This window comes from Triplophysa rosa, linkage group LG24, assembly GCF_024868665.1.
Source record: "Triplophysa rosa linkage group LG24, Trosa_1v2, whole genome shotgun sequence".
In the NCBI taxonomy this organism is placed as follows: Eukaryota; Metazoa; Chordata; class Actinopteri; order Cypriniformes; family Nemacheilidae; genus Triplophysa; species Triplophysa rosa.
This window is the reverse complement of record NC_079913.1, coordinates 5222220-5249669: the sequence shown is the minus strand read 5'-3', so window position 1 is coordinate 5249669 and position 27450 is coordinate 5222220. Positions and strand designations below refer to the sequence as shown.

At 38.3% G+C, this 27450-nt stretch overlaps 1 protein-coding gene across 1 annotated transcript; it reads right to left on the bottom strand.

Moving 5' to 3' along the window:
• Window positions 1-74: 74 nt before the first annotated feature.
• On the bottom strand, window positions 75-25530 carry tmtc2a (transmembrane O-mannosyltransferase targeting cadherins 2a). The gene is made up of 12 exons (XM_057323633.1): window positions 25131-25530; window positions 10228-10819; window positions 7120-7963; window positions 6872-6986; window positions 5599-5684; window positions 5244-5428; window positions 4998-5076; window positions 4734-4855; window positions 2111-2192; window positions 1809-1923; window positions 1054-1117; window positions 75-801 (listed from the first exon to the last, which is right to left on the bottom strand). The coding sequence occupies exons 1-12, from the start codon at window positions 25211-25213 to the stop codon at window positions 622-624; spliced, it is 2547 nt and encodes an 848-aa protein (XP_057179616.1). The 5' UTR covers window positions 25214-25530; the 3' UTR covers window positions 75-621.
• Window positions 25531-27450: the final 1920 nt, after the last annotated feature.

The window sequence follows — 27450 nt, the reverse complement described above, 5'->3', positions numbered from 1 at the left end:
AACAGGGATTATACATTTCAGTAACATGGAGTCTCAGAATCACAGGAAAAAGAGCAGAGATTTTTATTGTGGTAAAAAAGTTTAATAAAAAAGTCTGACATTAAACAATCAAATTACATTCAACATGTTCTTAGAAGTGAGGACAGATTGATAAATGAGAATTTTGTAACAGATATACAGTTATTTTAACTAATAAACTGTTCATTTGTTACTGACAATAAATTAGGAGCAGGCATAAATAATAATGATCGGTAAAAAAAATAGGTCGTTTCGTTATTAAAACAGTAAGACTTCAATTTCAAAAAGTTACAGGTAGCAAATTTACTCTCCCTAATTCATGGAGAATCAATGAATCAATTCACCCTGTTCAGTGTTCTCAGGACAAAGCGATCCAGCAGTTCTCTTAATTTCCTGGTTAGGAAATGTGACCCATCACACAGTTTTTGCTGTTCAACAAAGAACTTCTCACAGCCGTCACCTTTAAACAGCTTCACTGGACCAGTTCAAGCTCTCAGTGTTAACCAGTTTAATTGGAATATCACCAACATCTGTAGACTGAAGGACCATAGAACACAAGATCCAATCCCCACAGGTCAAATATAACCAAAATCCAGCAGTACATCATGATCCAGTGGTTCGTAGGTCCTGTTTCTGCATGACATTCCAGAGTTTTTGGAGGTTGGATTGAGTGATGAGGTCATCTGGTTTGAGCTGCAGTGCATGGAGATAGTTGCTTTCTGCCTCCTTCAGTTTTCCATTAAGGTGAAGGATGGCACCGAGATTCATCAGAGCAGCTGGATGCTGAGATACAGGGAATCATGACAATAATGGTTATAGAACTGGGTAAATAACTGCGGATCATAAGAGTGTGCGTCTTGCTGTGATGTCACAAAACAATAACTGTACAGTTTTCCACTAGTTTAATTTAGTCAAGTCAACTAGTCCCTGTCTCTGCTGCATCAAGACCAAAATGATCAGATCTGGTATCTTATGGTGACTTATTTTATGCATTCTCACCAAAATAAATGTTTCCAACAGAGAACAAACACTCACATCAGGTCTCAGGTCTGCAGCCTTCCCATAATACCTTTCAGCTGCTTCATTCTGATTGGCTTGTCTGTGTGGCACAAAATAAAGCTTGTAACTATATAAAACCTACAACATATTAAAATTAGAGCATTTATATTTAATTCAAATTATATCTAATACAGTTACAAAAAATAAAGTGTCAATATTTGCCTCCGAGTCCACAATTAAACAATTATGGAATACGTTGCTCTGATTGGTCTCGACATTACACAGTCAAATATTTGTATATAATGACCACGAAACTGTAAAATTCACTTTCATGGTTCTACATCAGACAGCCAGAGCCTGAATTTCATTTAAAGAGCCTGAATCAGATACCATCAGTATACTGATGAAAAATACATCATATCAATGACCACAAAAGAGAAAATACACTACAGATCTGATTTGGATTTTTGTTTCTTTTATCTCTAAAAAACATAAGATCAATCCGAGAAGTGTGAGAGCAAAATCGTTTCATCCGTAGCTCCCTGCTGCTATGCAAACATGCTCTTCCATGGGAGAGGCGTGTGAGCTTCCTTCAGTCTAACATCAGAGCAAACGCTGCATTGCGGAAACAAGGAAAAACATGGCAGGGCCGTAACTAAGAATTCTTGCGGTAAGACCCCATTCACCTTCAGGGCCCTAGAATTGCTCCCACCCTTCATCCCGTAGATTTCATCTGCATCCCTGATCGGGGGTAAACCGTTTTAGGTGATCCGTATCTAAAAAACACACACCTGAGCATGTGAGCGGCGTTGAACACGACGTCAAACTCAGAACTGTCCAACTCTGCAGCTTTCTCCGCCATCGCCGCTGCCTCTCCCAGACGAGACTGTTCCAACAGAAACTGACCTGAGAGAGAGCGAGAATGAGCTTACAGGATGAAAAACAACCCGGACTCAGCACGCCAAAAAACCCACAGGTCAAACGGCCTCAGATCAGTCCAGATGTGCAGTGCAAGCTTTTAAAAACTTCCTTCACTTAGAAACTTCTGGTGCTACTTAATTTTGTGATACTGATAAATTCTCGGGAACCCTACCGTAATGCATATAGCAGTTTCCTTTAGCAGGGTCCAACTCTATCGCCTTTAAGAAATAGCGTTCCGCTTCAGACTTCTGACCCTGTGGAGAAATTCGGAAATAATTATCTCCACCATTCATAATAAAGGAACCAGCAATACAAGTGACAATCTGCTCTGTATTAATGTGAGATGTTATCAATGTCAAGTCCAAGAAAGCGCCTTTAGAGTACGTAAGCGTGCTCGAGTGCGTTTTATGTTTGAAAGTCTCTCTCTTTTTCTCACGGTTCAATGCTGATTGCTTCCATGTTGGAGTTACCTTTGCATATCATTTTCCTGTTTTAAGCAGTGAGGCCGTATTAGGTTTGCTTCATTAAACGGTTCTGTCGTGAACACTCGAGATAAAAGGACAAGGAAATACAAGGAAAGCTGTTGTATTTCATGCTTTCCTTGGGTTTTCCTAGGGTTTTGAAAAGCATTCAACTGTGTCAAACAAACAATGTTCATCAAATGTATAGGCCTCACAATACTTGATGTCAAGGTTGCAAAATGGCTTTAGATTTGAATCCAAAAGCACAAAACAAAAAGGTTGTTTTTTTCTTCAGACCACGATTTAATCGACTTAAGCATTACCTAAAGTCAACTAAAACTGTTTTCAGAGAAGATACAGTGAACCGCGGTGTATATTATTTCTCTACGAAACTGAGTCAGCAACTTAACAGAGAATGCTCTCTCAACATTAAGTGATCAAAACATCTCATCTTTATCTACAAAATCCCTCTCTCTGAAAATAACTGATGTATTAAGTTAAAATGATGCATTGCATTTTGGATATTTTTTTATCATTTTTAACATATCCCATGCGGTAAAACACAACATTTGATCTGCCGCTCTCCTGATCTGAGTTAACAGACTACAGTTCTTCAGCTGGTGGTCAAAAGTTCACCAATAACCTGTTTTCAATACGGAAAGACAGTAATTACATTAAGTACAGTGCTTGAGGCACATAAAACAGTTTTGAGCCATGTGTATTAAAAAAATGGGGTGTGATTTTTGGGGTGGATGTTTTGAGGAAACAGGTTTGAGGAAACGGTCTGGACTCTTGACCAGCCGTGCCGGGACACAACCCCAAATCAGATTATTGGGAGGATATGAGATATTTCATCCTGGGGGGTATACAGCTGCTCAACCTTTCTCCATAACCCATCTTTATATACATAAAAATATCACAGATGGGACAGAGGTGATAGCGGAGTACGAGCAGAGAAGGAGATTGAATTAAAATGAGACTGTCCTCTGTCCAGGAGAGACGCTTCGAACTTGAGAACAGCCTGATGTCGGATTTGTCTTTGTAGTTCTGTTCTCCTCAAGGACAAACCAATTATTTCTTCCCTCTGCACAAAGAGTCTCATGAGAGGTCAATCTGTGACTCAAATTCTACCACGCCTGGTGTGAATGTCTTTGTGTGTGTTTTTCCAATTTCTGTTACTATTTCTAGATAAAAAACTAAATATTTATTAAAATATAGTTAACATTACATTAGGCTACACTAAATTTCATTACATGATTTATTTATAACATTGTAGCGAGGAAGGCGGGGCGAGAGCCGTGGGGCGGGTAAGGCGGGTCCCCGCATGCCTCACGGGGGAGCTCGGGAGCATAAGAGGACGAACGACCGGACCATCGAGAGAGAGGACCCGGGCCCGGAAACTGTTAAGTTTGTTTAGGTTTGTGTGGCCGGCAGTCGACCGTGAGGTGGCTGCCGGCCTTTTATTTGCTGGATTATTATTTATTTATTTTGATTAAAGTTTTGTGAATGATCGCCGGTTCCCGCCTCCTTCCTTCCCTTCTATTGAATCGTGTTACAAACATTTTATGTTTATATGCAGTATTTACGCCTAATGTACATTAATATATTTTAATTTAAAAAATATTTTATATTATGTCAAATTAAATTAATATAAAATGTAAATGTTTTAGACTGAATTGTCATTAAACAATACATACAATAATATAAAAATATATAAGAAAAAATATATTATATACATACATATACACATATATATATATATATATGTGTAAGAAGATATATATAAAGAAATATATAAAAAATATATATGTGACCCTGGACAACAACCAGTCTTATGGGTCAATTTTTCGATATTGAGATTTTTACATAATCTGAAAGATGAATAAATAAACTTTCTATAGATATATGAGTTGTTAGAATAGGACAATATCCGGCTGAGATACAACCGTTTAAAACTCTGGAACCTGAGAGCGCAAAAAAATCAAAATATTGAGAAAATTGCCTTTGAAGTTGTTAATCGGGGCACTGTGGCAGACCATCCACTCACAAAAATAAAGTTTTTATATATTTAAGGTAGGAAATTTACAAAATATCTTCATGGAACATGATCTTTACTTAATATCCTAATGATTTTTGGCATAAAAGAAAAATCGATAATTTTGACCCACACAATGTATTTTTGTCTTTTACTAAAAATGTTCCCCTGCTACTTAAGACCAGGGTCTGATCCAGGGTCACATATAGTGTCTACATATATAAGAGAAGATACAGTTAATCTGGAAGGAAAACCGTAAAAAAGGTAATAAATGTAATGTATTTGTCAGCTTGACCAACCACAATCGACAGCAGTTTTCCATACGTCAGGTGCGCTGGAATGTGGTCGGGTTTGGCCTTCAGTGATTCCCTGTACCAACGCCCGGCTTCTTCTAGATTATTCAGCCTCATATAAGCCTCACCTGTAAAGTCAGATCCATAATCAGGAGCATACCTAAAATTACCCAGAATGCCATCAATTTACTGTAACCTCATATATCTGAAAATGTGACTGTAGCCTAAATGTAATTTACAATGGACTTAATCTGAATAAGCAACACTAACCCATCATGTTATACAGACTCTGGGGAGCAAACTGTCGAGGCATCTTCAGTACAGCCTTTTTATACATGGACAGGGCCTCCTGTAGACCAATCACAACAGCACGTGATAACGACATCATTAATCAAGGGTCATTAATGCAGGACAGCATCACTTCATCTAATCTAGACTGCACTTATAGGGTAAAAAATTCACTAGGTTTATTCACATTTCTATGTTGATGAATAATCAAACAGAGGTGCAACACACCTCATGCTGGCCCTGCTCGTGAAGCAGTTTGCCCAGATTGTACAAGCAGCTGGTGACCGAGCTCTTGTGGGCGTGAGGGTCCTTCAGGTTCTCATCTGGGATGTCTGCACAAGAGAGAAAGGTGCGTTTGGCCTCCTCAATGTTCCCCTGGGACACCTGGATGATTCCTATGTTCAAGTATGCAGCTGTCAAAAAGGAAGGTGGAATCAGGCAAAAAGTAACAGAGAGGAAGAGCTTTGGTGGCATTCGTGCAGTTACACTAATAAAATCCCGACCCAAACCATTTATCTAGTAATTGACTGGGTCAATGACTGTAATAACAGAGAAGAGAGAGAAGTTGAAGAGCTGAGCTCACCGGCCAGAGTTGGTCTGCTCCTAATGGCTAGTTTATAGTAATGAAAAGCTTCAGATAACTGCTCTCTCTCCTGCAGCAGTAAACCCCTGAATGAAAAAAGCACATGCGGATTCATAAAGAAAACAGGTGTTAGGCTCAAATTGGAATATGATTTGTTTCCATAGTACATTTAATATTAATATTAAAAAGGGTAAAAAAAATTCATCAATATAAATAATGCAATATATGTAAAAATATTAAAGGCAAATCCATGTTTATTACATTTTAGCCATTTATTTGCTAAAATTAGATTATATACATATTATAATTCCATTGCCAAAAATAGTGATGACTAATCTTGCACTGCACAGATTTTTGCCCAATCAAATTTTGTCTAGAATGAGAATGCCCCTCCCACAAAAGTTTGCTTGCTTGTGATTAAACATTTTCCTTAACTGTTCTAGAGAGGAATGAAAGGCATTGATTAAACACTGAGGTGTCTGCATCTCTCCAGGGTTATTGGGTATTAGATGTGTCTTCACGCTTCCCTCCAAGCCTGCAAATCAGCTAATAAAATCACCGTTTGTCACAAAAGAGCCCTGAGGGAGAGATGCAGCAAACACTTCCAGTCTTCTTCAACCTTTCTTTCACTCGTTTACTGAATGCTAAGTATGACTTCCTCTCCAGCATGGAATATTTCAGTTTCACCAGTTCTTCACCCTGTTTCATATGAATGAAATATATTAAAATGCAAGAATTAACTTCATTATCTATGTTGTGTGCAGTGACTTAGTTCTGTTTTCCCGCAAAACTCTCGTTTGTGGGATTTTTGTCTGTTCCCATGGTAAACTGTGACCTTGAGATACCAACACCATGCACTGTCCTTTGAAACAGATAAGAAATAGAAAACAACGAGATAGCAATGCAGCTTAACACTGATAAAACACGTCTGTCCAGAAACATTTTATTTACTTATTGCCGGTCAAAGAATGACCTCTGCAGCTTGACCTTGTCTGTCTTGAGCTGTCTTTATCTTCTTTTAAGACATATTTTATAGTTATTTTAATAGGTTGAAGTGCTATGTTCTATTTAGATGTTTAAAATTTATATTCAACATTAAACTTTGTTCTTATATCTATTTTTCGTGCATTCTCTGTAAAGTTCTTTGGGTCAACTTTTGTTGTTTTTAAATACGCCTTGTAGATAAAGTTTGACTTCATAAACAAATGGATAGCAAATCTTATGAATGTGCGTGTAGACGTATATGTGTTTGTGTGTTTCTGTGTGTACTAACAGATTGTAGAGCATGTCAGCCATGTTCCCCCGGTAATAAAGTGCATTTCTATACGCTTTCTCCGCTTCGGCCATCTTTCCTTGGTTCTTCAGGACGTTACCAAGGTTGCCCCAAGCTTAGGAAACAAAGAAACAAATATAGTTCATTTATAACTATAGACTATATTTAATAAACTGAACAAAATATCTGATTTCATATTTAATTTTGACAGATCTGATGTTTATGTCTAATAAAGACAACATACCAACCTTTAGCAGGATTTACAGAAATGCCAGATCTGTAGAGCATCTCCTCAGTCTGCCAGTCTTGGTTCCGCCTCACAGTTTTCAGACTGTAGATGAGAACCAAGCCAGCTGCACAGCTCATAAGAACACCTCTGAAGCTCTTCGACCTGCATCGCATGAATACGCTCCTCAGTCCTGCGGTCACGAGCAGACAGAAGCCCATGCTGGGGATGTAAAGCACCCGCTCGGCCACCACAAACCCCACGTAGAAAAGCAAATTAGTGGCTGGGATGAATGGCAGTGCCAGTAGTCCCAGTGCAAAGATCACCACATTCTCCGTCGGCGGTGCGGGTGGTTTCTGAGGGGTTTTGAACGGATGAGGTTTATGATAACCATTTCTTTTGGGCGAGTCTACAGATTTGGTGTCCCTGTAGTGATTGTTGTCTTGGAGGGGAGTGCTGTCATGTCCATTAGTGATCGACTTTCCATTGGTGTAAGATTTACCATTGACTGTAGCAGACTGAAGTGGTGGGCTTCTCAGTCCAAACCACACCAGGAGAGCAAATCCAGAGTAAAACAAAACCGACTGAAGATTCCTCCAATCGGTGATGCTTCTGAGCAGAGGAAGAGCATCCATGGACCAATCAAAGCTGAGTCTGTCAGGGCAAAGGAGGAGCCAGGCGTTGACAGCTGGCAGGTAGAGGAAGGTAAGCGCTCTGGTGAGTACGTGAGGACAGTCGGCTGCCGGGTTGTCCGAGTTGGAGAAGTTTGGTGGTCTGCTGCCCATCCAATAAAATCGAACTAATAGAAGAATAATCCCCCAACAAACAAGACAGGCCAGACTGACCAGCAAGCTAACGTTCCTTCTCTAGAAATGAAGAGAAACAGAAATAAGAGTTTTGCTATTTTTCTTTTTTTTTACTGTGGGGTGCTGCAAAATACTGAAGTCCCTTAAAATAGACATTGGTGTTAACCTGTGTTAGTGTTTTTGTTTTCCCAACAGCAGGCTATGTTATAGTTAGAATACCGTATAGACTCCTTATTTCAAAAAAGAAACTTTTCGCTCCGCTTAGACAGCATTTGCCTTACAGCTAGCTTGATAAACAAACAAATAAAAGCTTGCTGCATGTTCAATTTCGAAATCCCCTGACTCGGCACATTCCTATAGTGAATTAGACAGAAATAGCGAGGGCAAAGAAGGACTTTGATAAACTGACCTCATTACAACAGAGTTCTCTGAGAGGACAAAGGATGGGCTTGTTTCATCTGGTTCCAATCATATTATCACATAATGAGGGAGGTGATGAGTTCAGAGCTATCTTTAGTGAAGATATATAGCCTATTTGTTGAAGATGGTTACGAAAGGATGCGAGACATCATTTTAAATACAAGACGTTCTAAAAACGGTCCATCACGACCTTCAGAAAATGCTTACGTGAGCGTTTCTGTAAATTGCTTGTGCTTTTCATTTTGGATAAACACGGCAGCTAAATGATTCAATTAAATAGATACATGTAACACACAACATCCTCACATCCATGTTACCATGAAAAATATTGAAATGGGGACAAATGCAGCAGCACTATTAAACACAACTACCACACACACACTAACACGCTTCAGATCCTGCACTTCAAAGAAAAGTCATTACACACCAAAAACATTTATTCATGCTTTAGGAAACGTGACATCGTCTGTATCATTTCACAGCTGAATATCCTGCCACAGCATAAATGGCTCGACATAAATCAAGCTGTTGACTGATCGGTTCTTCTCACCCACACCGCATTGAGATAAATGAGCCGATGTGAGTGTCTCAGCAAATGACACCTTAAAGGGTGCAAATCATTTCTCACGAGCCCTAAACATCAAGCGTAACTGGGTAAAGGAAAGAAAACTGCCACTTTAATCAGTATCTCAATTGTTCCTGTGTTAGCAGCTGAAAGGTCATGGGTTCGAAAGCCAGAGAAAACACATACTGATCAAATGTATACTTTGAATGCACTGTAAGTAGATAAAAGCATGGAAAATGCATAAATCAACAGAGTTCTTTCATCAAATGTCCTTTGAGAGTAAAACAGGTTGGCTGGTGCCGAACCAGCAGCCTTGTGCATCGCTAAACCCCTGGACAAAGACCAGGACGCATTCCAGAAAATCACCCTGAGCTTTATCTCATCTCAGCCCAAATAAGAAGCCAATGGGATGAAAAATTGCTCGAACTTGCATTGTGCACTCGTCCAAACATGATCTCCTCACTCTGCATTCTGGTCAAATCAAAGCAATATCATGTATCACAATGCTTGCTTGCTAGCCTCTAGAATATCAATGAGGGCGTCCTATCTTTTTTCATTACCGTGATACGCATTCATTACCCCGCAAATGTATAGGCTGAGACGCGTGGCATTAAATATGCAAAGGCTGCAAACACCATTTCAGATGATCCTGTGGGATTTCTTATTGTTGATGGCTCCAGCTGAACTTAATAAGGTTCCTATGAAAAAGTGAAAGCCAATTGAGTCAAAGAGAAAGTGCTTTGATAAAGAGAAAGACATGAACTGAGGTCACGGTTTCCCTTATTTCTCCTTCCTTATCCTTCTGTTTGCGTTCCCATGCACCCGCAGATGCCTGGAGAGTTTATAATCTTGGGAGTGCTAACCCTCCCTGCAGCCCCCTTCACAGACCTCCAGAAAAACAGGAGGGAAAGCCGGAGACACACAGGCTATGATAAAGAGTCCAGATGTGGCGGCGAGTTGGCATCGGTGTGTGGCGTCTGGACTGGCAAGATTGCCCTTGACTCATTGTTTGAAGGGTGGAGGGGCGTCACAAAAATTCAAATTTATCATTGTGTTGATAAAGATTAGGTGGGAAATATTATACACCAGGCTGATGAATGTGAATGCCAATAGAATTATTATTAAACTTATAAAGGGCACCATTAGTACAGAAAAGGGGAATTTGTGATCATGCAGATTTTACAACTTAATTGTAAATAATTTATTTTCACATTTTTTATTTTACGAGAATTTATTTTTATTCCAAGCCAATTTAGGCCCTTTCTCTTTCAGCCCCACCTGACCCCAGTATTAACCTATTAACTCAAAGAATATTACATGACACAAACATACATCTTACCTTCAGCACCAACATTATGGCTTCCCGAAGCCGCAGTCGATGTACAACACAAAGGTCATAAACAGCCGACACGGCCAAAACAGTCACTCCCTGCTCCTTCCACAATAAAGCAGCCGCTGCAGCCCCCAGACTTCCGGTCATCCACAGCCCAGCCCTCCACGCGGACCCTCTTGAATGTTCCGCCAGCGGTCTGAGATGGCAGTGCCGGGCATAACACATCAATGACACCAAAAAGCAAAATGCTGCACCCACATCCGCTCGCCCCACCACCCCAGCTACCGCTTCAGTGTGTATGGGATGTGAGGCAAACAGCAGTCCTGCCAACAGGCTCCATGGTCCTCCTCCCAGCAGGGGGCGACAGAACACAGTGAAAAGTGCTGTGACGCAACAGTGCAGGCCCACATTGACTAGGTGGTAGCCCCAAGGGTCCAGGCCACCCAGGACGTAGTTGAGGCGGAAAGAGAGGGTGCAGAGAGGACGGAAGGACTTGTGGCTTCCGCTGTGGGTGAGCAGAGTGCCCCAAAAGTCGTCATATAGGATGTTCGTCCAGGGTGTGTCTGGTAGCAGGTCTTGGTTGGTTTTGATGGCTCGGCTGAAAAAGACAAGGAGAGAACAAGGCAAGACTGGGTTAGGTTAGACTGGATAAGATGATAAATGAGCTATTGTCACATTCCGGACAACTGAATAACACACGCATTGTAATGTATTCATTTTACTTGTGATCCTCGAGAGGATTTGAATGTTGCATTAATTTCTAGAAGGCAGGAGACATTTGGCCTCAGGTCAACAAACAAGGCATATTACTTTAGTATGTATTGAACATACTCTTATTTTTATTCTCTAAAGATAAAACAGACCAAAGATACATAAAATGACAGAGAAAATATATAAATTAATAGTAGAATATTAGGTATTAAACATACTAATATTATTATCAAACTAACATAATTGAAGAGAATTAAACTAAAAACACAAGAATGCTTATAATGTTCAGAATAAATCAATAAAGGCTAATAGCTCTCTCTCTCTCTCTCTCTCTCTCTCTCTCTCTCTCTCTCTCTCTCTCTCTCTCTCTCTCTCTCTCTCTCGCTCTCTCGCTCTCTCGCTCTCTCGCTCTCTCGCTGTAGGGCTCCATGACTCCAAACATGAGAAAGCAGGCGCTTGTTTTCATCAGGAAACACAATGCTGGGAAAGTCAAGAGCCCTTCAGCCCCCATCACGCTATGACCCCTGCACAGAGGTCGCAGCTGAGCACTTGACCAATCACACGCCACCAGACGCCACTATTCATGACTTGTTGGATTAATCGTCATTTTAAACATTCTGCTGTAGACATGCTGTGTCAGGGAACTGCACATGTTTAAAATGTTCTGCATGTGCTTCCATTTTTTGCAGTTTTAAAAATTAATCAAAACGTTGGTAAACAGTTGTAGTTTAATAACACTTATCTGGGTTTATGTAGTTGGGCCACAATAAATCAGATTACTGTAAATATAAATTTAGCCATTAAGGGCTGTTTTGCTGTGCGGTCACGACTGTGTTTACTTTGTACCATTTTCAAGTTTATTACAAACACACCCAAAACCAAAGATGTAATTAAGAGAGAAAGACAAACAAACACATAAATACAAATCCTTTCGATGTGCACTGTGTGTTTGGATTTTGTGTGGTCCTATCAAATGTCTGTAACTGAAGATGCTCATCAGCAGGCGAATGTGACCCTCACCACTTGAGCCTCTCCAAAATATTTTAGTTTTGTAGCGACTGTCTACGTCTTTGCTTACCATTCCTTATTTATCTCTAAGATAAGCAATGGCTTGGAAAACTGGTTGTTTTGAAGAACAGTAAATACTTATTATACGATGAGCTTGTAATGTTTTAATGTATAAAATAATTCAGTTATTGTGGACAAAGGATTTACGACACTATAAAGAGAACAAAACTGACACTAACAAGACACAAATAATGAAGGCAGAGCGTTTCAGTGGCTCAGCAGAAGAAAGTCAAAATCGTAATCGCTTTAAACATCAACAGAGATGTGTGTGTACGTATGTGCCAGACAAATGAGATGCACGCATTTGTATGCAAGTGATAAACATTTTAACAACCTCAGTAATGAAAACAAATTATACGCTTGAGTGTCTCACCCTCATTGAATTAATTAAGTTCAAGTTACTCATCTGAATTTCAAATAAGTCCAAACCAATTTTATTGACAAAATCTGCAACCTTATGCTCCTAAGCATCCATAAATATTAGTACTGCAGTCTACAGTACTGTGTGAAGGTCTTAGGCACATCAGATTATTCACAAAAATATTTTTTAACATATTTCATTTTAATATGTCGGTAGAAAATATCGATATAGATTTCTAAACAACATTCTAACAATAATCAAGAAATCTAAAACACATAGATCTGATCTCACCATCATTAGGTCAGTCAGTAATTACATAGAGACAGAAAGACAAAGCGACTAAGACAAAATATAGAAATAAAGTGAAGCATTTCCTGTGCCACATATTTTGGCAATGTATGTTAAACAATTTTTGGGCAAATTGTCATTGGTACACAACAACAGGCTCATAAACACTACCAACTGCATTCAATCCACAGTCACAGCTCACAAAAGCTGTACCATTCTGATAGATTAATGTCCAATAAGTTCTTTTTGCAAAGGTTCTCCTATTTGTTTATACAGAGACCAGTGTAAAACGACCCATTTGGCCATAGAGCAAAGCATATCTCTGTGTGTTTTAGTTGTAGATAAGCACTCAGCTAAAGGAATGTTATGTTTTAGAATTTCCAGAATAACAGCTAGTTCCAGGACAGTTCAACACCACATTTTGGGTGAGAATTATGGGTTGGGATTTCTGACATCAGACTTTCCAACTAATAAATTAAATCTATCAATGCAATTGAATTAGAATATATTTCTACATATAACACTTAATACTGGAAATACGATTTATGTTGAATGCTATTGAATTCCTTAAATTTGCTCTCCCAAAAATTTAAATTCTGTCATCATTTACTCACCCACTTGTCATTTCAAACCGGTTTGATTTCTTTCTTCTGCAGAACACAGAAGATATTTTTAAGAAAGTTGGTAACCGCACCCATTCACTTCTTTTGTACGGACACAAAGCCAATGCAAGTGAATGGGTGCCAGTTAACGACATTCTTCAAAATATCTTCTTTTGTGTTCTGTGGAAGAAAGAAAGTGAAACAGGTTTAAAATTACATGATGGTGATTAAATGATGACAGAATTTTCAGTTTTGGGTGAACTATCACTTGTGAATAATGTGAATGAAGGTAAGACTAAAATAAGTAGTAAAATGTGGTCTCTGCTATACTCCTTGATAAAACATTTGCTGGCACAAAAGATAATGCATTCTTAATTAATTAAGCTCGCTAAAACTATGATTTCCTCAAGGCATCATTAATATTGAAGGACTTTTAATTTGCCAGAGTAGGTTGTGTAATGAGGCAGTTGAGTACCTTCTTATCCCCTGCTGAAATATTTACTCACAAAGTTGGAATTTTTATAGGGGTTTATTTAGCTTTCCCACAAACTAAAAATATTGCGTGCCAAGATTTAACAAATGAAAGAACATTAAGCCATTATTCATCTTCATGCCACTTTCAGCATCGGAATCTAAATCTCTACCTATATGAAAAACAAATTTATGTTTTGATGATTTTACTACACCATTTTTACTTCAGCATCTACATGTCTTGTGTCTCGTTCAGCACATCAATCACTCAGTTTGAGGTTTAAATCTGCAACCTTTGGGTTACGGGCCATAACCTTTAACCACTAAACCACACCACCCAATATATCATCTGCTATAAAAGACATCAAATCAGAGTGAAGTTACAGTGCACAGTATCTGGTACATCATATCTATACTCTACATATCCATTTTTTTTCTGTATAGCATATATCCACCAAATAAATCACAGTGTGCCAATAAATGTCAGGCATTTTATTCCGTTTCAAAAGCAGAAAAGATGTAACATAAGAAAGCTTTAATTTGTTTACCATTTCTGGGCACTGTATAATTCCCATGCCACCATTTGTGGTATTTCATAGTTGTGATGGCTTTTATTCTAAACTGTGTAAAAGAAAATATGTTTGCCTGGTACTGTATATGTTTGCCCGGTACTGTACATCATGCAATAAAACAATGTTAAACAAAACCATCGTGCATCCATCCAGCAATAATAAATTCCTTCTCACCATCCGTCAATGTACATTCTCATATTAAAAGGCATCTTTAGGGGCCATCGTTTAACAAAAGCCAAACTGAACTAAAAAAAAACATGATCAAAGCCACTAAACACTGACTGCTGGCCAGATGTTAAAGCCAACTCTGGCTGTAGTATTTAACTAGGCCAAGATCCTCATTGAGATTTAGCCCTCAACTGGAACCTATTCATGAGTGAAAAGATTTCTAACACCCAATAGGAGTAGGGCATAGCTCTTCAAGACACTTTTCCCCATTGTACACTCTTCAAAGACACCGGGCGGAGCGGGGAAATGGCCGTCTTCTATAGTCAAAGCTAGACACTTTCATCTGCTTAGACGTACACACTTACTGATGAAACCAACAACAGCAGGGACAATGAACCTGTTGCAAATGTATGGTAACAACAACACAAAGAGCCTGAGAGATGTGAAATATACAGAAGGGTCAGATGTTTGAGACATCTAATGTGAAAAAAAAATTCATGATACGAATAGAGAACTATTACTAAGTCACCCATAATGCTATATATACTGTATTTTAAAAAAAAGTAAGTACGTAAGTCGCTTTTAGTAAGAATTTCAAATCTTGCTGGGATATATGGATCATTGACTTTTATGCGATTTTTTGTGAAGTCCTTGCCAGCTCAAGTGAACATCATTACAGCAAAAATAGGTAGCAAATACATAAATTATTATATAATATAAATTATTGTACATTTGGAATACACATGGAAATCCACTGTACATTCACTGATCTCAAATAAAAGTAGTTGGAGGGACAGAGTCCAGACAAAAGACGTAAAAAAGTTGCATTGATGGAGCTTCATACAAACCGTCAGAATGATTTCAATGATCTGAGCAGACCCAATGATCTGTGATGTTCCTTACTTTGACAATTGATCTGACAGTTTCCTCCATACAGAAGAACTGTCATTGATCTCCGGTGTGAGGCATCTGGGCTAATCCCCCAGCGATGTCATGCTAATGGTAAAGCCATAAAGTCGGGACAAAGAAGCCCTGTTACCTCAATGATGGATGATGTCCATAGGAGAGCTAGTGGCGAGGTTAGCCACAGAGACTGCGGTGGTTAAAGGAAATCAATGTCTTATAAAACTACTGCAGTCTCGTCAATCAAAACACTGTCTGGACGTATTGAAGATTTAAAGCGGAGTATATGACAACTCGCAAAGCATAGTTGAGTAACTGAGTAACTAAGTAGCCAGATCAAGTATGACACAGTATGTCATAAAATAAACTATACATTGACATTTACTATATACATATACATTTTATCATCTATGTTCCATGGGAATCGAACCAAAGACCTTTGCGCTGCTAATGCAATGCCCTTCTAGTTGAGGTACACATGCTTACGCAGATCTCACACAACTGCCAAATTCGGGAAAAAAAGAAACAAAAGGATGGTAATTAAACTTTCAAGTTCATTTTATTGATATTTCAACATTTCACTATATTACAGATGACAAGTGACAGATTCTGCTGCTTTAATAGTCTGAAAATCCCTTGATATCCGCCCACTCTGCTTCTCATTCTCCATCTCCAGACCCTTTAAACTCTCACTGTCTGAATAATGTGACCGCTGTGGAGCTGCACATCTGGAGAGCTGAGAGCTCTAAGTGTTTCTTGGCCGTCCCTATGGTGCCGGTAATGAAAATATATATGCAGATCGGCACTATGAGCCAAACCTTTCAAATGTGTGCAGTGAATGAAACACTAACGTTCTAACTGGGCAATAACTGAAGTCTTTAACATTGATGGATTTGATCAAATAAATGGTTTTAACAAAATCCACTTAACATTAGATTTATAGAGCCACCCAACCAGACATCAGTTCCTGGACCAGAGTTGAAGTCCAGTTCAATACAAATGCAAATTAAAATGTAAATCATAGGGAAGTGAAAAGCCAGAGAAATATCAGCATGAGAAAAGGCCGAATACATATCTTAATCCATGTCGTCTGTTGTCTGGCTGGGTAATAATAGAGTCTGAGTAGTTCATTAAAAGGCAGTTCCTGTGGTGCCTGATGATAAATGATGGTCTTGATTAAATCCTGACAGTGCTTATGTGTCGACAAAATGAAAATGCAAATCAAATCAAAATGTAATCATGAAAACCAACCCAGAGGCTGATGCGTATAAAGGAGATTTGCCGCTTTTAAGGGTCATTGATGGTTCTGTACTTTTCCTAACAAGGTGTTTCCTAATAGTGTTCCTGTAGCTCAATTGGAAAAGCCTTGCATTAGCAGCAATGATAACATGTATAATTTAAATACCACTTTGAACAAAATACATCTGCCAGATGCATACATGTAAATATACATATTACACCAAAAAGTATATATGAGCACATAGAATAACAAAATACTAACAGCTAACTATATTCATTTGTGTAACTTTTCTAACCAAATCAAATTTACTACAGACCTTAGTTGCTTTCACCATAATGTGCTTGTCATGATTCTGAATAATATAACCATTGATTTGTGATGTAAAACGTAATACCCTTTTTTTATAATTTATACTTGGTTTTATATGATGCATTAATGTTCATTAAATGAGAAAATTCAAATGTCCTACTATATATTATTTACTTTGTTACAGCAAACAAATAAAACGACTTGTTTTGTTTCGTCTTTGTGAAGCTGGTTTTTCAGCAGGTATAATTGGAAATATGGTGGTGGTACGGTGACCTACAAAGTTTCCACCTGCTGGAGAGGAAAACAGCTGAAAGCATTCAGACTCCGGTCTACACAGGGGAAAAGTGAATTGTACAAACCCACAAATGAAGAACAGCAGGTTTTAATGGGGTTCTTTCACTGTCTGACCATCCCACATGAGCCATTAAAAATACAAGAACAGAACAAAACCAGGCCAGAAAATTCTAGTCTTCCTCTATGTGCCATCCATTCCTTCTGTCCTGTCGAAACAGTTTTCAGGGGATCCACTAATCGGCAGAGACAGCAAGCGGCCAGCTACATCTGCCCCTCAATAACCTCTGTCTTTCTAGACAGCATGCAAGTACATTTAAACGTGAACAATTATTATAAGGTGTATGTGTAATCACATTTGTACAGATGTATTGAATATATCTAATATTTTCAGACGATACAATCAAAAACACTTATGTCAGCCAATAACTGATACAGATATACACCTTATTCGTATATGATATAAGACAAATACAGAACTGGAGATGAAAACAAAGAGCGAGCAAGAAAGACACATCATGTAAAAAAAACAGAAAAAATAAAAGACAAACTGTGATCATGTGCTGGATCACAATTACCTGTTAACTCAAACTCATGCATAGTCAACCATTGCTTAATAGCGAGTGGTGGAAATGTCTCATTTCATCAGATTGATGATGTCTGCAGTCATTGCTTTTGGAGAACGCATGCGAGTGTCATATTGGAGTGAGAGTCTGAGCTCACACGCTCCAAGACAGATAAACACAGCAGGCAGCAGTTTATCTAAATCCCGCTCTGAAATATTGATTCTTTCTGTTTATTCAAATCAGACGAGGCCAGATAAAACACAAACTCAGAGCTGACGGTGAGCTGTTACTGCGGTCAGACGCCACTGACTTGAAACATCAGAGCCAGACAAGAGAAAAACAGCATTGATATAGACATAAGATAAATGAGCAGGAGTCATTTTGCTAAGCCAAATTTCTCATTTAAATTGGATGGGATGCAAATGTAAGTAAAACAATAGACGAAAAATATAACAAAATAATATATATATTAGAAAAAACATGAAAAAAATCAAAGTGATAAAAACTGCATAATTATCTAAGTGAATAATCTTAAAAATCTATAAAACAACAGAGGTCACACCTTTGTGTATCATGTGACAACACCGCCTCTCTATCTCTGAATAATAAATTAACTGTACCATCTGACCGGTAATAGTGTAGCATAGCAATGAGAGCGCTGGAGACAGCAAACCTCAACAAGTCCTCATATCACAGCGATCTTTCTTTACACGGCAGACAAAATGCTCCACGAGGCTCTTATCTTGGGGAAACACAGGAAAAGCAAACAGATTGTTTCCTGCCTGGTGATGAATCACAGGCCCCAAATCATATGAACGGGACAGCATATGATCCGGATGTGGTTGCTAATGATGCCCCATCGCTCTGGGCAGAACAAAGTTGGAATACAAAGCTAAGAGTTTCCCCTCCCTACATACACGGCATATCATTGAGATAATACAGGTTGAAGGATGTTGTAAGCATGTAAAACAATAAAGATGCAATTCCTAAGGAAAGTTAAGTATACATGATTTTATAGTGTATGCACATTATTTTTAGAACGTATAGAATATGAAATTTGAATGTTTGAACATACACAAGTAAATCATTATTGTTCCCTCCACATTCTAATAAATAAAAACTTAAGTTTTACCATGGAAATTCATAAATCTAGACCACCTGGCTCACCCCTGGAGCGAAACAGGTGTGAGAGACCCGCAGAGGTTTTGTAAAACCATAACATCGCCTTCCCGTCTCATTTGGCTTTCTTCTTATTAAGCGAGAGGATATAAAAACATCGCCTCAAATTAAGAATTTAAAAATGAATTTTCTTTTAAAGCAGCAATAATTGCCCAGAAATATATTTGGGTATTTTAATGCTCAAGTTGGAATGCTCTACATGATGCCCGGTTTTGGGGCAGAAATAAGATGTAGTCTAACGAGCGACTGTCAATTCATAAAGCGTGTGGGCTTGTAGCCTACATTTAAAGCAACTGAATCCATCCAGGAAGACAAAATTTAGGGTTCTCATTACATGGCAGGTAGCACTGGCGACACGCGTCGGAAAATTACCAAGTGAGGTATAGGGCAGATACATCTAAAATCGAATGAAAACTAAAGCCAGATTTTGTGAATATAGTTAGCTTTATACGCAATAATTTTTAGTGTAGTACATGCATATTTTAATCGTTACTGTGTAATGTTTGGGTCTTATGGCCACGGTGCATTCAATGTGTTTTTATGCTAATACATGATGCTTATATGAATCTCTGTGTGCAAAAAAAGATCAATACAGGAATAAATTTGTACTTCTGTACCTGCACACATGATTTGGAGTGGCTCTGTTTAGCACAACTACAAAACAAAAAGCCATTTCGCTCCCTGTTAAAAGATGACCGCAGCCACACGGTTGGCAGGAACCATGATTACCCCATGATTAAGCTGTCAATTGGACCGCCCAATTATCACAGAATGACATTACGTTGATGGGGTCCCTTTATATCCCCACACCCGGAACACAGGCACAAAAGGATTATGACCGTCATTAATCTCTGAATTAACACCCGAGCGGACACCATCCATTCATAAGAGGCATTATCAGTCAAAGAACACTACCATTACTACCAATTTTTATTATAAAATAAAACAAAAGACAACAACAAAGATGGAAGGAAGTAAAGTGTGTGTTTTTGTAAGACGATACACAATCATTAATCACACAGACAGCTACAAAAGTATGCAGCCTGTGGAGGCTTGTGGGGGTTTGAATTCCCCCCTAGATTTTATGCCCATTTTTGTGTTTGCGAGACGAAGCAGATGCAAAGGCAATGTGACACCAGACTCTAATAATTGTTAGGTTAAAACACGTCTGGATCATCAACCTCATGTGCAGCAGCCAGTTGGGTTCAAGAATGAAATGAAAATTGCATTTACTCATCCTCGTATTGTTCCAAACCCACATAACTTTATTTCTTTTATGAACCATAAAAGATGTTTGGCAGAATATTTGTGACTAACAGCCACAGTCACTATTCACTTTCATTAGAATTTCATTATATAGAAAAAGATGCAAGGACCGTGGATGGTGACTGCCAGTCTGTCTTTTTTTGTTCTGTTGAAGAAAGAAAATAGGAAGCAATAGTGAATAAATTACAACAGTGGACTATTCCTTTGTGACAACACACAATTATAACAAAAGCTTTCTTAATTTAAGGGGCTTATTGCAATTACACATGCAGGGCAACGGTATTAAAGAGTACCGGCTCAGAAACCTAAGCCACACTAAAACATTAAACCTAATAAATTTAAAGACAAACTGGTCAGATTGCGTATATTTACATACATGCAAACTATTTGTGAAGTCTTGTCATTGTACATAGTACAACGAAATTGGATGCAAATCCTTCGGTGAAACAGAACATAATAATAAGTAATAATGGGGAGTATTAAGTTACGAAAAACACACACATTCGTCACATTTTCATAATTTGCACAATCCCTTAGAAATTGCACAACCAAGATATTTCTTATTATTTGTCCATTTTTTATATTGAATAAACACTTTTTCAGTTAAAATTAAGCTCGGAAATATTTTATTGGGTAGACATTTTGGAGTTTTTGTGAGCGGGAGGGGGGACTTTGAATATTGTTGAATAAAGTGGGGGGCCTTGGGGTCAAAAAGGTTGAGAACCCCTGTGCTAAGGTCTGCAGAAAATTGCCTGGGCCGGTAAATTATGACTCAACTCTGTACGACTTCAGAACTGTTTCATCATGTATGAACACTCCATAATTCAGTTGCCACTCAGCAGAGCACTTTCATCCAGACCTGCGCTGGTACGACTTTCACAAGGGAATGTAAATCCCGGCCAAAAGTTTCCATATAGTGGCATTGATGAGGCTGTCAAAGTCTGGAATTACCGAACATTTAAAGTCAAACATGGTGACAGGACAGAATTCCTGGGAACACACATACTGATTTGGGTAAAAGGGTCTAATAAGTGCATATTGTAAATGTAATGTAATGGCCAGTACATGAACATTTTTAACCTGTGGATTCTTAATGTTTCAGTGTATATAGAATACAGTAATAATAGCACAATAGGGGTCAAAGGGGGAAATCTATTGTAATGTTACTGTTTCCTTGGTGACAAACTAAACGTCTCTTTTTCACAGTCAGCCAGTCTACATCTTGTTTTCTTTGTCTCACTATAACCACTCAAAATGATTTCAAAATTGCTTTTGGTACTTTTTATGTAGTCCATCTGCCGCTCCTTTACAAAAATACATCATCTCTATAATGTACTTTTCTGGTCTGTGTGGATAAATGAACCTCTTCTGCCTCCAAACCTCTCATGTTACCCTTTTAAATCAGTCACTCATGTTGTGTTCCACTGCAGTACTGAATGACACCGCTTTGGTTCAAAGAGTCTGTGCTAAATGTTTTGGAAGCAACAATGTGTGTATTTAGGATCACACCATGCTCAATCTGAAAAAAATGATATGTAACAAAACCCACAATGCACTGCTCAATGCAAAGAGTAACAGTCATAGCAGTTACACTGTGGTAGTGGTACAGTCAATTCATCTGTTATATTAAATAGTACCCGACCTAAAACTATTATGCCCGGTCTCACAGACAAGGTTTAGGACTAGTCCCAGACTAAAAGGAAAGTTTGAACTGTCTTAACTGAAAATACAATGCCCTGACATATCTTTACATTTGTAATTGCCATTGTTTTGGCTCAAGATGCACACTAGAAATGTTTTTATCTAAGGCGTTTTAAAAAAAGAGACTTAAATATCCTAATTTAACTAAGGCATAGTCCTGGCTTAAGCTAAGCCTTGTCTATGAAACCGGGCCTAACAGAAATAATAGTACATTTTATAATGGCATGTTATTATATAATTAGAAATTCATTGTCTTTCGAAATAGAAAATAATGCCATGGATGATTTTAATAAAAAACCTTTATTGTTTTCACCATTTTGACTTATGTCGCAGGAAATCAATGGGACAGATTGACTTCTCAGATAAAACACAATTTGAGGAAACTCTTAGTTTTTTTCCTGAAACCCACAGTATGACATTTTAAAAAGCATAAGAGCATGTCTAGAACAAATGAGGAAAATAGATTGATACTTGCCAATACATCTCAAGGCTTGTTTTTGCGAGAATAAATGTACAAACTAGACTAGACAGTAGACAGATCGTGTTTTGGTTCATTTTTATGCTCGGCAAACTGGCAAACATGGTATTGTGTCATTTTAGTTTTTCATAATTCCTCCTGTTATCAACACCATTCAACATAAAAACCTTTGTATGAACTGTTATATTAGTATTATTTATATCCGTTGCATCAGTTATGACCCCACAGATGGCTGTGTGTCAAGAAACTGGCAGCATACACACCCTGTCAGAGTTTGTGTTCTCTCTAAACACTATCCATCAAAACAAACAACACACACGCCCATAATTAGACGCGTCTCGTAAAAACGCAAAGCCGTCTGTCCACTGATGGGTCGCATTGTGAGCATCACAAAGCCATCAAGTTCAATGCGACAATGGAGAAACTGACAATTGTTTAGGAAAACATCTTCGACTTGAGTCGTTTCTGGAAATGTAGGAGTCATCTTCTTTTGAAGCTTTCAGTGAGCATTTCATTAAACAGCTTGAAAAGGAGACAAATGTTTTCTTTATAAATCCCCTTTGAGGCCCATAATGCATTTCTAGGGTCGCATGTTCAGGTTACAGATTTGTTACAAAAGTGCGCAAAAATGAAAAAGTATAAAGTGGGCCGCTCTCTATGGCTGGGTTGCATTAAAATTCTTCATTCCTGCCCAAATCTTTTCTGCGACAACTTGAATTGTTAGTGATTGAGACCTGACTGAGAATACCATCTGAATGACATCCTCTGGAGGCCATTTAAGTGATATAACTATAAACTGACAGCAAGATTAATTGGGGTTTATAAGATTTAGATCCATGGAAAACATTTTTTAGAAAAACAAAAGATCACATAATGTTGACAGCACATCTCAAACATCGCTCTCCAAACATGCAAAAATAAATCTTTCCCAGAAAAAAAAATGACATAGGCCTACTCTTTCATCATACCAAGAATGCTTTATTCGTATTTTATTGACCTACTATCGGCGCATGGAGTGTGGACAGGCCTCCATACCGTTCCAAGGAAAAACACTTGACGTGATTGAAAAAACAGAGACGCTGTGCTGTATTACAGAGATCTGGAAGGCCAGACTGCAACTGCACTTCCAAAAACAGCTGGTGTATGACCACAAAGGCACAAAACACAACCCCAGGAGGAAAGCATGGAAGCACAGTCACTAGAGTCTTTGATTATGCGTTTTCCATGTGTCTTCCACACAAACACATAAATCAAAGCAACACTGACCCTCGGGAGAAGGTAAAGGATGCAGGACTGTTGACCTTCATGTGAGAAGGTCAATTTGATAAATGGCTCAGTAGGGTCAGTGTAACGATTGGTTATTCACACAAAACGGGACAAAGAGGACACGTGCATCTCTTGGGCTTCAATTAACACTGGGTTTCATCTGAACACTAAAGGTCACAGGTCATGCTTTATCCTTTACACACAGTGTTCAAGAGACACTACCTACATCGCCAATACAAAAAAATGTCTGTGTCCTATTTATCCTTACTTGAACTAAACATGTTACTGAGATCAATATAATTGAAGCAGATACCCAAAAGCAGTCCTTGTGTTAATATAGGATTTTCCAGAACAAACACAATGAGATTTTTGTAGTCAAACTGTGGCAAAACCTATAAAGTCAGAGAGTCAACCACAAGTTCTTTGAAACCACCAGCCTCTGAAATCTGTAAGGCCACATTAGGTTTCACCAGTGGGTCTGCCAATTAATATCCAAAGAGAATGAAAAGCAGCTGGATTTGTTTACCCAAATGGTCACTTTCCTGTTGCATTGGCTACACCAAACCCATCGTTTCATGGGTCGTTGCACTGTAATAAACCCAGAAAGAGATGCCCGGGGTTATGTCAGACCATATACATGCAAATAAAAAATGGTTTTAATTAATTTTCCAGATGGAAACATGACTGTATTGGTGAGAAAGAAAGCAAGCCAGTTTAACACGGTAAGATCTAGCAGCATCTCTGGATTGGAGAAGAGGCTCGGTTTGCAAGAATGAGCAAATGTACAACCACAAGCAGTAAACAAACATTGTATTTGTGGTTACTATACGTAGTTTTACAATAAATACCATGAAACTATAGTTACTTTTTGTAAGCTTAAGTTTTGAAAAGGGCAGATTTAAGTGTCAAGTAATGGAGTGAACAGCATTTTTCAATAGCATAATTTCTACACATTTGAACCATTTCCTTACGAAAATAATGCGTTTACATTAACCATACTTTAACCATGCTAATTCAAACAAAATCATAGTAACCACAAATTAGCATTGTCTCACATGATATTTGTGGTAGGCCTACAATTAAAATGGTAGTTAACTTTAACTACGATAAAATAACGCCAGCACTTTCACGAAGGACTGTAACCATGGTTTCCAACCAAACGCTTTAGCGCGAGAGTTACAGCCCACTGCGGTAAAAAAATAACAAAACAATACGACATCTGGCTCAAATATTATTGAAAACTTACAGAAAACGTCATACTCCCAGTTATACATCTTAATGTGCGTTTAAATGACAATGTTAATAGAAAGTTGACTTTTAAGTGAACAGTTTTATTGTTGTAATCCATACGTTTAGCGGAAACTATTTACCATTCATACAGCATAATGGCGTGTGTTCACAAGCATGATTTAACTCAACATATATCTGTCAGATGCGCGAATGTAGATGTAAAGTGATGGAGAGGGTACCTGTCATCGTAGCAGAAATCAGCGCTCAGTGCGTTCACGTAGAGGAGCAGAGCCACAGCGCCGCACACCAGCTCCGCTATCATCTCTCAACACCACACAGAAAATAAAGTCAAGAAATCAATGACAAACATCGGTCTCCGTCCCGGTTTGCTCTTCTTCTCATTGTTTTCCCTCTTCAGCGAGATGCACATCCCAATTCAATTCATTCTGACGGAGTTTCAAACATAACCATCTCTCGTCTATCCCATTTTCAGTCCAAGAAATAAGATTCAGTCCGATACATATTTGGGTTTGAACTGTGGGATGTCGTTGTTCAACTGAGCGTGTTCGGATATCCCTCCTTCAAACGCAGAGATTCAAGAGAAACATCCCATTAGGACTCCCTCCTTTCACACACAAACACGCGTGTTATTTGGAAATGTTGCGCATGCGTAGAAGGTGCATAACGGGAGCTCGAGTCTTTTTTTATCGGAAATGCTGTTTTTATTTGTTGTATTATATGAACAACAGCAATACTAATATTATACTATACAATATTCTATATAACAATATTGTTAACGATAAAGAATCACAAAAGGTACACTTTAGTGAAGCACAATCAACGCCTTTGACCTCTTGTTGTTGACCCTGTTGACCCTTGACCTTCGACTTCACTGGGTAAACAGCTACTGTTTTAGGGATATAAAGTCATAACTATTGCCCTGATTATTGCCCAAGACCATGGTTAATTTGTAGAAATAAATCCAAAACACCCCAGTTAGTTTTAGTAAGGCGTTGTAAGAAACATACGAGGAACGTTGTTAAAAAAATTAGGAATCATTTAAAATGTGAATTAAAAGACCAGAAAAAATTGACCTGTGTAAATAATAAATCTAGTATCTTTTTATAAGGGCAGATTGTACATCCATTGCTACTTATAATCATTTGGACAATCCTTTTCCATCATAACTGATAAATATCAAGCAGGAAACAGCCATAATGAGGACTGCCACAGTTTGGACCACTCCTGCTCAGAAATAGAACTTTGCTCAATTTAGAAACAAACCAGAGAGCCAAATAAAGTCTAACATTAACCAGACACTATTATTCCTTTATTTCCAGATCTCACATGTGGTCTGTGGTAAAATTTCATACTAATTATATAAGCATTAGCAGATTGACAGACTGTATTGTGAAGTGTAACATTCCCACGACTGTACGATTTGTATTTAAACTGAAATTCCTTTACTCATGAAACTAAACAATAGTCTGATTATAGAGAGTGTAAACATATTGGACAGCGGAAGGAAACTGCTAACACCTCTGTGGGTTTTCTGTAACATTTCACAAATGAGACGCTTTAATTAGCAGCAATCGAAGCATTTCAGGCCAGCATATTAAACAGCTTCATTCATCAAATCGATTCACAGATCAAGTCTGCCCTTCAAGTGAGGTCTTTTTTTCATTACGGCATTTCTTTACATTGGGGAATGGCTGTGCACTAATAAGAAGACTGTTTGTCTAATGAGAGGTTTGCGCTCGGACCAAATTTACGAAAGCAGTGAAGGGATATTAGAAAATGCTGACAGGCAAAACATTTTAATTTAAAACTGTTTTCATATCTGTCCGATTCATGTCACAATATGTCATTGAACCAAATGCGCTAAATAGGAAACACATTGGTGACATTCAGCTTGTTTGCATTTTTATTCGCCAGTGGAATAAAAGAATCACTGATGTTCTGGATTAATCTCTAATCGAATCTACTGCCTTTTTACTCTCAGATCTGAAGTCTGTGATGTGTGATGAAACTGTATGTGTTCACATGTACACCACAGTTATGTATCCACTAAAAACACATAGAGAGAATCAAATAGTAGAACTGGAGTACGTTATTTTATTCCCGTAGCTCTTTTGGACGGACATGAATTTGTTTCCTAAATCTTGTTAACACTTCAGACACAGAGAGAAGAACGAAGTTGATTATCTTCATATGGAGCTCATCATGAGTCACTGTAGATTGGCACATGCTTGCGTGCGAGAGAGAAAAAGAGAGAAATAATAACAGAACATTTTCCATCTCTGCATCCTGTTTGGTCCAACCGTGCTACAAAAAGATAAATCCAATTGCCCTCCGTCTCATTTCACTCTCCTTTCCCATGTAGCTCCTTATTTAAGTACAGATGCCTGATAAGAAGTATTGTATGGTTCCTCTTTATTTCCTTTTTTGTTTGCTCCGGTGACAGGAAGTTTCTTTAACTCCCCATAGACCCTCCCTTCCCTTATTCTGGGTCTCAGACAGCTCCACCAGGATTCATTGACCTCATACACTAAAGATACA

What these genes read in the sequence shown, in the direction of transcription:
- tmtc2a (XM_057323633.1), bottom strand. Translation starts at nt 25,213, where the DNA reads ATGATAGCGGAGCTGGTGTGCGGCGCTGTGGCTCTGCTCCTCTACGTG. An exon ending in ACGAGCAGGGCCAGCATGAG is followed by an intron (nt 5,077 to 5,243) that starts GTGTGTTGCACC and finishes ATTGGTCTACAG; the next exon opens with GAGGCCCTGTCCATGTATAA. An exon ending in AACGCCGCTCACATGCTCAG is followed by an intron (nt 1,118 to 1,808) that starts GTGTGTGTTTTT and finishes TGTGCCACACAG; the next exon opens with ACAAGCCAATCAGAATGAAG.